Here is an 11,660-nt window from a genome sequence, read left to right on the forward strand (position 1 = left end):
TTTTTCCCTTAGCTAGACACCTTCACCAATACACACTTCAAAACAAATTTCCATTAGGAATGAAATACAGTGACTTAAGACAGATGTATAATTAAATGATTTTTTTCCCAATTAATCATCATAAACCTAGCCCGAAGTATTTTTATAGTTAAAATTATCGACTCGGGTATGAAGTAGTATCTAATGTAAAAAGATTAGAAAAAGCACCAAGAGCTAGAAAGCCGTCAAGTAGTGGGACATACTGCATCCTCAACCTTATAAATTTAGGACAGGAACTCTCATCTCACTAAAAAAATTAGCCAGCAAAAAACATTAAAGTTTAAACAAAGAGAAACAACTTAATACAAAGAGCTCCAAAAGGTCTATTTTGTAACCTTATTTTAGTGTCTGACCACAGTACAAGCATAAAAAGCTTTCTAAATACACAAAATCAGCAACTGAAACGTCAACTTTAAAAAAGCACTATTGTATACACAAAACCAAATCTGACTTCTGTTGAAAAAAGCTAATGTTTTGGTTTTATTAAAAAGAAATTGAGAAAACATGTACCTGGTCAATATCACTACCTCCAGGGGTAGCAGCCATTTTAAAGAAAGAAAGTACCTCATATGGCCTAAATATACAGCAGGTAAAGGGTGTGGCTCAGGACTACATGCTACCCAGCTGATAGCTATTCCCCATCATCATTCATCTGGGTAGTTTTTGATTATTATAGGGAACTACAAATAAAGTAGAAAATCCTTAAGAAATCTCCATAAAAGTCTGATAAAAGGTGTTTCAGGGTCCTTTTCTCCTACCAGTCAGTTCCCTGATGGTTTGAATTTGGGTTATCTGAGCCTAAAGGGCATAATATCAATGGACTATGTAATTTGAAAGCATACACAAAATATGGGACACACTGCTATTTTACACTGTGTTGTGTTTGCATGGCAAGGTTTTGGTAGTGGAGGGGCTACAGGGCTGGCTTCTGAGAGAAGCTGCTAGAAGCTTCCCCTGTGTCCGATAGAGCCGATGCCAGCCGGCTCCAAGATGGACCCACTGCTGGTGAAGGCCGAGCCCATCAGTGACAGTGGTAGCGTCTCTGTGATAACGCATTTAAGAAGGGGGGAAAAAACATGTAATTGCAGCCAGAGAGAGAAGTGAGAATATGCGAGAGAAACAACTCTGCAGACACCAAGGTCAGTGAAAGAGGGGGATGAGGTGCTCCAGGCACCGGAGCAGATTCCCCTGCAGCCCGTGGTGCAGCCCATGGTGAGGCAGGCTGTGCCCTGCAGCCCGTGGGGGTTAACGGTGGAGCAGATCTCCACCTGCAGCCCGGGGAGGACACCAGGCCAGAGCAGGGGGATGCCCAAAGGAGACCGAGCCCGTGCTGGAGCAGGCTCCTGGCAGGACGTGTGGCCCCATGGAGAGAGGAGCCCACGCTGGAGCAGGTTGGCTGGCAGGACTTGTGACCCTGTGGGGGACCCACGCTGGAGCAGTCTGTTCCTGAAGGACTGCACCCTGTAGAAATGACACATGCTGGAACAGTTTGGGAACAACTGCAGCCCGTGGGAAGGACTCATGTCAGAGAAAATTCGTGGAGGACTGTCTCCAGTGGGAGGGACCCCACACTGGAGCAGGAGAAGAGTGTGAGGACTCCTCCCGCTGAGGAAGCAGCGGCAGAGACAGTGTGTGATGAACTGACCGCAACTCCCATTCCCCATCCCCCTGCACCACTCGGCAAGAGGAGGTAGAGAAAATTGGGAGTAAAGTTGAGCCCGGGAAGAAGGGAGGGGTGGAGGGAAGGTGTTTTAAAATCTCGTTTTTGCTTCTCATTATCCTACTCTGATTTGATTGGTCATAAATTAAATTAATTTTCCCCAAGTCGAGTCATTTTGCCTATGACAGTAATTGGTGAATGATCTCACCCTGTCCTTAACTCACAAGCTTTGCATTATACTTTCTCTCCCCTGTTAAGCTGAGGAGAGCTTTTAGTGGGCATCTGGCATCTAGTCAGGGTCAACCCACCACATACACGTACTCCTACAATATAAATGTAGTACTATACAAGCTCTGAAATTTTGACTGCCTATACCTATAGCTAGCAAGTTTGAAGAAAGCATCTATTTTAAAAGTGTTAAAGTAGATTCAATCATTATTACAGACTTCTTTTTAGGCCTAAGGGTAACACAGGCAACAGGAAAATTGATTACAAGTCTCATTAGATCTTTTATGTAGTAAAATGATTTAAATACTTAACTAGAACACCGCAAAATAAAGTGACTTTAAAAGCTTTGTTTTCATTTTTTACAGTTGTTACTTTTAGGTTTAAAATATTTGGAGAATAATTTATTTTAGATCAATAGTAACACTATTCATTCTAGTATTTTAACTAAAAACTAACTAGTAAGTGAACTGCTCTGCAAACACCATATGCAATAATTTATTTTTTTTATGGACCAGTACAAGGAAATACCATCTTATCTCAGTTTACGAAATGCAGACCTAATAAAGATGATGTATGAAATTGACCTGTCTGCCCCAGCTTCTTCCACCACTTTAATATCACAGTTCCTGAACTGCTAAGGCCTAAACAATAACATGTAAAATACTATTTTCTGCCCCATCAGTTCTCATGAGATATCAAGTTAGCTCTTCATAAACACTTTTAATTCACAAAATGAATGCCATAGCTATAAGCCCTGACATGTTCAATGTGCTATAAAGAGGACCTAAACTGCCACTTCAAACTTTTAAAAATAGTATCTAATCAGGGTCAACTTTACAATCTATTTTCCCCCAAATCACTTCATAAACACCTAAAATAAATGGGTGACAGTCAACTGCTACTGTCTTTTATAATTCAGGTAGTGTTTAATTAGATTAACAGTTCAAATGAGAATAAACTTTTTTTTTGTTTTTTATTCAAAGCAGCATCTTCTATCCATTCATTAAGAAAGCAGCATCCATACAAATAGTATTTTTTCTTTGAAAATACTGTGGTGATACAGCAGCTGCATATTCCAGAATCACCTCCCTCTGTTAACACAACTCATTCTATTCTCTTGATGCAAACTGCACTTCAGTACTCAAGAAATGGCAGTTTTTTCCTTTTCTTTGTTACATGCTTGTGTTAAGGAGTTTTTCAGAAAATACTGTGAATATTAAAGCACATAAGCCACCTAGAGGTTTCTGAATAAAAGTTTGTATTAGGGTAGTAAATTTTAATTTCCCACTGTGACCATCTACTTCTGTGACTAAACTACATAGCCCTAAGCTACAAAGGAAAATTGACATCTGTGTGCAGTCTTCTTCAGTCTTCAGAGTTATAAATCCTCCAATCTTCTTCAGCTATCCTGCTCTTCGGAAGAAAAGGTAACCTTGTTAGCCACTGCTGGCCTATAACAGATGGTGAATTCAGAATTGCTTGGGAGAAAAGTATGCCACAGCACAACAACGAAGTTATCTTTCACTGAAGCTTTTATCCAAGAGAGACAGATTTTTTTATGCCGTTTTATCTTAAGAGATGTCAGATAAATCCTTAATTCATTGCATAACTAATTGCAGAAATGAAGCAATATAAGTATCTATCAGACTGATTCCCATCCGACAAGTTTGAAAACTATTTATAAAGTATTATATAAGCGTAGATCCCAGATAGGATCACTTGCCTCCATTCAGGGTTTACCTATTTAACATACTCTGACTGACCATCTCATTGATGTGGAATGCCACGCATATATATGAGTTCACCAGGTGGAAAAACTGCATATGTTTAAGCTTTTATCTGTGCTCATTCAAATGAGGAAAGGCGTGTATCAATGTAACTGGCAAGTTTGCTTCCAGAACGTTTTCCCAAAAATCACAGGTGTCATCAGCCTTGCGTATCCTGGAGATACACTCACCAGCATGGCTGTTCCAGGAGGCCCCCTTGCCCAGAAGGTTAAAATTAAAGAGGTGAGGCTATATTAGTGTGGCTCCCCATGGGTGCTGCAGCAGCAGCAACAAGATATGTAACTTTGAGCAGTTCCACTTAAGTAAGAGGTGGAAATAAGTAAGAATTTCTGATCGCTCCTGCTAAATTAGGGGGGATAACTGATGCATAGCATCTGAACAGCCTAAAAAGCTATGTTCAGGTGCACGGGTTCCTGCTGAGCTATCTTAGTAATCATATGATCTCAGTAATGGCTGTGCCATCTTGTTCTTGCCAGTTTTGACTACTGCTTCAAATCCTCCATCTTATGCAACAATAGAAAACCGTAGCAATTAATCATGCCAAATTGCAAGTTTTCTCTTGAAAGATTTGTATCTGTCTGTTTTACTGAGGAGAATAACACAAATAGAAACTGAAACCTATTTGTTAGGTAGTACAGACTGGTTATTCAGAGTTTGTCAGGGTGACTGACTTTTAAGACTTCAGTAAATACCCAGCTCAAAAAAGTCGGTTATAAAAATCATAAACACTCCATATGTTTTTTTCCTGCATTTCAAAAGCACCCTAAACCAAAGAGCAACTACTTCAACATTTTGATGATAGAACCATCTCAACCTAACCATAATAGGCAGTGTTTTTAGACAACTAGTGTCCAGTAAGGCAAATTATTTCCCAAATCATCATATAATTCAGTTTGCACCTCAAAATACAAGATAGAAAACTGAATTTCACCAACCTAGCTCAATGACTGCAATTGAAAGTAATGCACGTTATTTCAGGTATTCTGAAGTCTATGAGGGCCTTGCATCAAAAGAATCGTATTTATATGCAGTCTGTCTCTTTCAGTGCAAGTTTTGTGCAAACGTCAGCTCTGACATCTGCCTGAAAGAAAAATTGCACTAACTGAAATCAAATGTATAGTGTCACTTCAATGAATCCAGTTATCTTTGCTTGGATAACTATCCTTGATTAATGTTTATGAATAGTGGTAACTGCAGCACAGTTACTATACAGTATTTTTCAAGCAGTATCACAGTTCCAAGTACACATCAGCTGATGCTACAGCTCCGGCCATGTGACTGTCTTTCTCAGCTAGAACTCAAGTAGCCCTACTCCCAGTCATTCATTCCCTCAGTTGTACCAGTATACCTCTCTGCTTGGGAACTGGGTCAAGCCACTAATCTGGACAAAAAAATAAATCCCCTCTAGGACAAATCAGGTCATTGTGTAACTCTACACACACCAGTTCAGTACAGCTGAGAAGATGTTGCAGAACCAACCCAACAGGGGCTACCTATGTTTGGCACTAGATGAAACAAAAGTCTGTTTGCCAGGGTATGATATTAAACTCCAGTATACTTGTACTGTCACTGCACACATAGAACAGGCTACACAGTTACTAACATCACCATATTTTTGCCTCTATCTCCACAGCTGCAGCAGTGATGGTTTCAGCATTGAAAAGGGAATGGGCTGAGGCAACTCATCCTCCCCTCAAAACAGTGGTTGTCTTCATCCCTTCTATGAAAGCATCAGACATTGCAAGATGTGTAACATTCAGAAGACAACACAGAGGGGAAAAAAACCTTTGTCCTAGGAAGGTAGGAAAGGAGGAAGCAAGTCTTCCAGTAAGATCATTTTTCTAAAGAGGTGATGGCAGGCGAACAGGAGAGGCAGACTTGTCCTTATACATAAATTTGAAGTCATCAGCCAGCCCTAACAAACCATGGAAATATCACAGTAACAATAGTTTCAGGATTCTTAGTGCTGGCAGACCTCTGTCAGTACTGTGAAAGACTCAAGATTGTATTGTCCATCATTGCTGAGCATCAAGTGTAAGATATAAATAAGGTTAAACTATATGGAGAGTCCAAAACCAAAGTTGAACCCAACTGGCATTGAATGGCATTTGTAGTTAAGCCAGTAAAATATCTGCACAGAGACTCCATCTGAGTAGAAGATGAAGAGAGCCAGAGACGAAGAGGGGATACTATCTTATTGGCTGCATAAGCAAGCAGCACTTTGGAAAGCACAAACACGTATGTATTTGTATTTACAAACTCTTTACATCCTAATGAGACTTGCATCCTTCATAAACAAATGTCTACTTCTGGACTTCACAGTTCTTTTTTTCCTACTTGTTTTTCTGCAAATATTGCACACCGTCCAATTCGGCAGCAGAAACACCCTCTTGTACCCTCTTACTGAAATTAAAGGAAGAGTTAAAACTTCGGCAGACCGCGTTTAGAGAGAAGTTAGCTCGCCCGCCTTTGCCCCCCGGCCAAGCCCACGCTCCGCGCCTAATTCACCACCACCCGGTTTCGGGAAGGGGGGAAGCTGGAGAGGCTCAGATCTGTCCCCCTCGGGGCAAGGGCGCAATCGCGGGCATTTCCGCGCCCAGGGGTGTATTGCCCTGGCACGCGTGGGAAGCGGGGCCTCGGCCCTCAGCGCGGGAGCGGCGGGAAGCGCGCGAGCACTCCCGGCGGCGCGGCCTCTCCTCCGCAGCCTCGCAGCAGCCGCCGCCGCCCGGGCAGGTCTCCGCCGCTCCGCCACAGCGCAGGGCCTCCGCGGCCGCCCTCGGGGGAAGAGGACGCCGGCTCCGCTCGGCTCGGCCCGGCCCAGGCCGAGCTCCAAAGGCCGCGGGGCAGCAGCCACGCGCCGGGGAAGGCGCCATCCGGCCCCGCCGCCGGGACACTGCGCAGCCCTCCCCCACCCGGGGAGAACTACGGCGGGGGGGGAAGGGGCGGCCCCGCGGCTCCCGGTGCGGCGCGCTCACCATGCTGCCAGCGGCGGTTTCTCTCGCTAGCGGGTCCCCTCCGGCTCCATGCCTCCCGCCCCCCGCCTTCGCGCCAACTCCCGCGGCCCGGCGCGCAGCGCTGCCGTCACAGCCGCGACGGGCGGGGCGGCGGCCGTTGGAACCCCTCCCGTTGGGCCCAACGGCCGGTGGCGCTGCCGCGGGACCTCCGGCCGCCCCCCCCCGCCCAACCGGCCTTCTCCCTTTTTTTTCCCCGTTGACTGCTTTCCGTGCAGGCGTCAGGGGCTGGTGCCGTTGCCGCGGGGGTGTAACCGCTTCTAACCGCTCCCCTGAACCTCGGCAGGAAGCCGGGACAGCTCCCGCGCGTCCCGGCCTCTGAGTGAAGGGAATGAGTATGGCAGCTCGCGTCAAAATGGTGGGTGGGCTTCCAGCTGCTGCAGCTCCACGAGGAGTAAAGGCTGTGTCCTCAGTCACCTTTGACAGAGAAGGAGAACTGACCGTCTTAACGCTTGTAACAAACAAGTGGACAGAGCCAGGCCTCCCTGAGGTAGTGTTTTAATGCACTGAGCCAAACGAAACATCTGAATATGTGGACAGCTAGTAACATAGCAGTGCAATCACCATAAGTCAGGTCTGAACCAACGCAGCACATAAAATCATTTTCCTGTAACAAACGTGGGTCGGTCCCTTCTTTCGTGGCTGTGCTGGAACCGTCGGGCTTCAATTCAGTATTTCTCCCCATGCATTCGGGCTTAGGAGAGCTCAGAGTTTACATCTGAGGGATCCAAGAGAAACTGAAAAGTTATGCTCTGTCTTCACCCACTGACTTTAATTTATAATCAATTTCTAATGAAATCTTACATGTTCTCTTCCATTTTTTTCCTCTACTTGCTGAATGCTGGGAGGGAATAAAGTTGGGCAAACCAAGTAAAAAACAGTTCCCCTCACTTGTCTGATGTTTAGATTCTGTCAACCTACTGAATTGCTAATTATTGCTAGTCTGGGAGAATGGGGAGGCCAAACAGAATTTGTGACACTAAAAATATTGCCATTGATTTAGAAAACCATTCATTTAAAAAAAAAGAGTACAAGCTCAATTTGTACTTGTCTCATAGGGCAATTGCCAGTGCTATCATTTGTATACCTTCTGTATTCACTTTGTTTTCTTTCTTTATTTTTTTTTAAAGAACAAGAGACTGTCTACTTGGTGACATGGTCAGATTCCAGCAAATTACATAGAGATGAAGGATCTTTTTGTCCAGTCTGAGAAAACATGAATGTTAGTGATGCCTATTACCATTCCTGTTTAATTCTTCAGATTGGATTTTTAAGTAATTCTAAGACCCTGTTGGTATAGAAGTTGCTACTGCTCCTCTATGAACACACGTGATCAGGTGGACTCTTGTATTTTCAACATTAGCATAGCTTGTGAATTTGGATTTCTGCATAAGAAACACATGACAGTGAGCAAGTAAACAGACTCACAGCACAGGCTGTGCTTTTCAGCCTGTTTTGCAAGTTATTCCATGTGCACTCAACTATAATGGCTATGCAAACAAAACTGGTATCACTTGAGAAAAATGTCTCCAGTTATATGTTTGTATTTATTTAATTCTCATTAAGTAATTTTTAAAGCTGTGCGTATTCCTGATACCAGAACTAAAGAGTAGTTAAAATGGCTGACATTTGTAGTAGCCAAACAAACTGTTTAAATAATGCTAAAAGAATTATTGCAGGTGGTTATCTCTATTTGTAGTTGATAAAGCTACCTAGAATAACATCCAGCAGAGCAGTGTCTGCTTGTGGGCTTGTGACATGTTCATGATTCTTGGAAGGCAAAAGTTTAACCCTTTGTGAAGAGATCAGACTGAATACCTGGAATGACTATACTTCACTCCTGGGTATGGTGGGGGAACAGAGGATACCTTTGTTTTTACATGCATTGATATGAAACCACTGGAAGCAGGAAAAACCTTGCTCTGCCACAGGAAACAAAACTGAGTAATTGTGTCATGATGAGCTTTGCAAGATAAAATGAAGGCAATATCTCTCGAGTCTATAATTGATCATGGGTTGTGTTTTAAAGACATATTACCCAACTAAAAGTAAAGCTTTTTAAAAAGTAGCTGAAGTACAGTCAATATCATCACTCTATTTACAACTAAGACAAATAATTTTAAAAATCAGGCTTGTTTTCTACCTTTCTGAAAATCACAGACTATTTGGCTTTTTATGTTTGGGGTTTTTTTCCAAAATACATTTAAAAAGTGAGATACTAACTCTTGATCTTGAATTTTTTTCCCTCTTGAACAAAACCAGTCCTACTGTTATTACCACTGAAGGCTTTGTCTTGCTTATTGAGAGGAGGTTGTTTATATGTAAAATGCATTTTCTTATCTTGAGAAATAAAAAATAGTATGTTTTCTTTTTGTTAATATTTTCTTGTTTATTTTCAAATTTTTGTATATTGATATGTTGATGCAGTTTTGGAATTTAAATCAACTTTTATTGAAACTTTTGAAGCAATGTTTTATTTATTGCTCTCAAAATTTTTATTTTGAATTGCTTGAAACAATTGCAGGATAAGGCAGATTCTTGTAACTTAACACTGAGATACTTTTGAAGTCCACAAGGCAGTGTTTCTTACATGTTTTAGGGGACAATACACCTTGATCATTTAAGAAATCTTTGTAATGGAACAGAGATGTTCTGAGTTTCCTGTGTGTCCAGAGGACCTCTGAGATTAGGAATTGGCCTAAAGACATACAGGATGGTAATGCTGAGACAATTAGGAAAACACAACAAAAATATGTTTCCTGAAGTTGAAATTTCAAGTTAAATTCTGTATTTTTTCATACCATTAATAGACATTAAAATACTAATTTACTAGATGGTAGGCTCTATTTTGGAGGAATCCTGTAGGGAATATTTTGCTTACTAGAGTTTCTAGTAAAGAAAATCAAATTTCTCTCACATGGTAGAAACAGGAATTAGCATTTTGTTGCAGACCAAAAATTCCAAAAATTCTTTGTAAACCTGTGATCTAGTTTCTATTTACATTAGGCTTTCTATAGTATCCATCACAATTATGTGTCTTTAGAAAAGACTTGATCCCATCTCAAACAGTTTTTGCAGTATAAGGTAAAGGTATAAGATAAAGATAAGTGTTTGATTTGCATCACACTGTTGAGGGCAATTACATAAGTTGTGCTTTTTGAGCACCTAGCACTAGTAGATCTGAGCAGCTGATGTTAATGTAAACATTACACTTTTTCTAAGTGAACTTTGTCTCTAGGTCTTTTCTCTCTCTTCATTTGCATACCTAGCCAGAATGAATGTGTCTTAACTCGGATACTCAGCCTAACATTGTGTACATTCAAAGCTCTACTCCTTTCAACTAATGTGTTTAGCATTTCTGCAGATCAAACCCCAGGTTTTCAAGTCAAATCCCTAAAAGAAGGAGAATACATATTCAATGGTCAAGTGAAAAGTTATTTTCGTAATTTGATTCACTTGCCTTGACAGAGGCAAAGATAGAAAAGGAAATTTGATAGCTAAGAATTGAACTGAATAATCATTAGTCTTCCCAACTACTGTAACAGTAATGGCAAGTGCCCAGGAGACCTCAGCCTCTCCCAGCCTTGATTCATTCTGAAACCAGATTCATGAAGTGCGTGGTCAGAGGCAGGAAATCCCACTGTGCAGCATCAACTGATGTACAGGTTCAGCATCAAGGTTGGAGCTTGTACTGATTCTGCCACCTGAGCTAGTGGAATAATTAATTCCTTTCTCTACCCTTCCCTTTGCACCATCACTTCTCAACAGCCCCTGATTACATTTCACTAGTCTGTGATAATTGTTTTCCAAATCAACCATCACAGTGTTTCCTTTCCCCAACTCTTTGCTCAGGTAATCAAAACCTCTGTCCAAATTCAAGTCACTATATGACTCTGATCAGTTAAATTGCTTCCATTTTAACTTTATCAAGTAACATTATAGCTCAAACAGTTAAATATGACAAAGCAGTAAAAACTAGATTCAGAGGCCTGAAACATTGAAACATTTTCAAACATTGAGTATGGCATGCTCCTTGTTGTATCAGTAATAAGGAAAGAAATACAGTTCATAACTTTGTCCAGACCAAGCATCTGGGAGCACAAGTCTCTGTTGCACCTTTCACATCTCATGCAGATGCAACACATTGTCTGCAGTAAGATGCCAGTGGCACTAACTCTGCTGTAGTTAGTGGGGAGAAGCCCATTGTCTTTACCTTGCCAATATATTGCCATGGTATTACAGAGCTGTCGTGGGCGTTTTGAACTAAAGTATCTGGTAATCATGGTAACTAACTGCTTTAGAACCATAGTGGAATCCGTAATGACTTGTATTTGGGTTTTCTTTCATAAAGTGTGATACATACAATCAAAGCTTTTAAATGTTAAAATAGAAGGATTATGTTCATGCAATAACTATCCAAATTAGTATTTTAAAATGCTATTCCACAGAATAAAAAAGGAACATGTCAGTATATACTGTAGACCAACTTGGTACAGTCCCTATCTACTCCTCTTGTTCCCAAGCTGCCTTTGGTAGGATCTTGGCTGAGAAGTGTGGATCAGTTACGCCAGGTAATTGAGGGAGTGCTGGGTTTGTTAGGTGGGGGAGACTCATGTTAGATGCATGGCCACCCCACCAGCAGGGATCTGCAGTGCAGAAGATGTCAGTAGGAGCTTTGTTCTTCATCTGTGATGAAACTGTTTCTTGTAAAGGTGCTACAGAGAAATGCTTACAAACATGTATTGAGGGTTTGTGTTTATCGTAAAAACAAATAAAATATCTTTCATCTTCTATTGATTAATCAGCTTTATTGTTAAACTAAAGATGTGTCTCAATGGAATGCAATCCTGGAAGCATGCTCTCGCAGGTAGCAGGAGCAGTAAGGTGGCAGCAGCCCAGCGGCCCATCTGAACTTTCATGTCCAACATGCCAGCA

General features: G+C 41.7%; 1 protein-coding gene across 2 annotated transcripts in view; it reads right to left on the reverse strand.

Moving 5' to 3' along the window:
* RFC1 (replication factor C subunit 1) overlaps positions 1–6,931 on the reverse strand; it is a 44,932-nt gene extending 38,001 nt beyond the window's left edge. The window contains exon 1 of one of the 2 annotated variants that reach the window (XM_074866011.1): positions 6,690–6,931. In XM_074866011.1, coding sequence (XP_074722112.1) covers positions 6,690–6,692 — 3 coding nt within the window. In that variant the 5' untranslated portion in view covers positions 6,693–6,931. The remainder of the gene's footprint in view (positions 1–6,689) is intronic. The other variant, XM_074866009.1, reaches the window with a different exon arrangement.
* Between the last annotated feature and the right edge of the window lie 4,729 nt (positions 6,932–11,660).

This window comes from Strix uralensis, chromosome 4 (assembly GCF_047716275.1).
Source record: "Strix uralensis isolate ZFMK-TIS-50842 chromosome 4, bStrUra1, whole genome shotgun sequence".
Classification (NCBI taxonomy): domain Eukaryota; kingdom Metazoa; phylum Chordata; class Aves; order Strigiformes; family Strigidae; genus Strix; species Strix uralensis.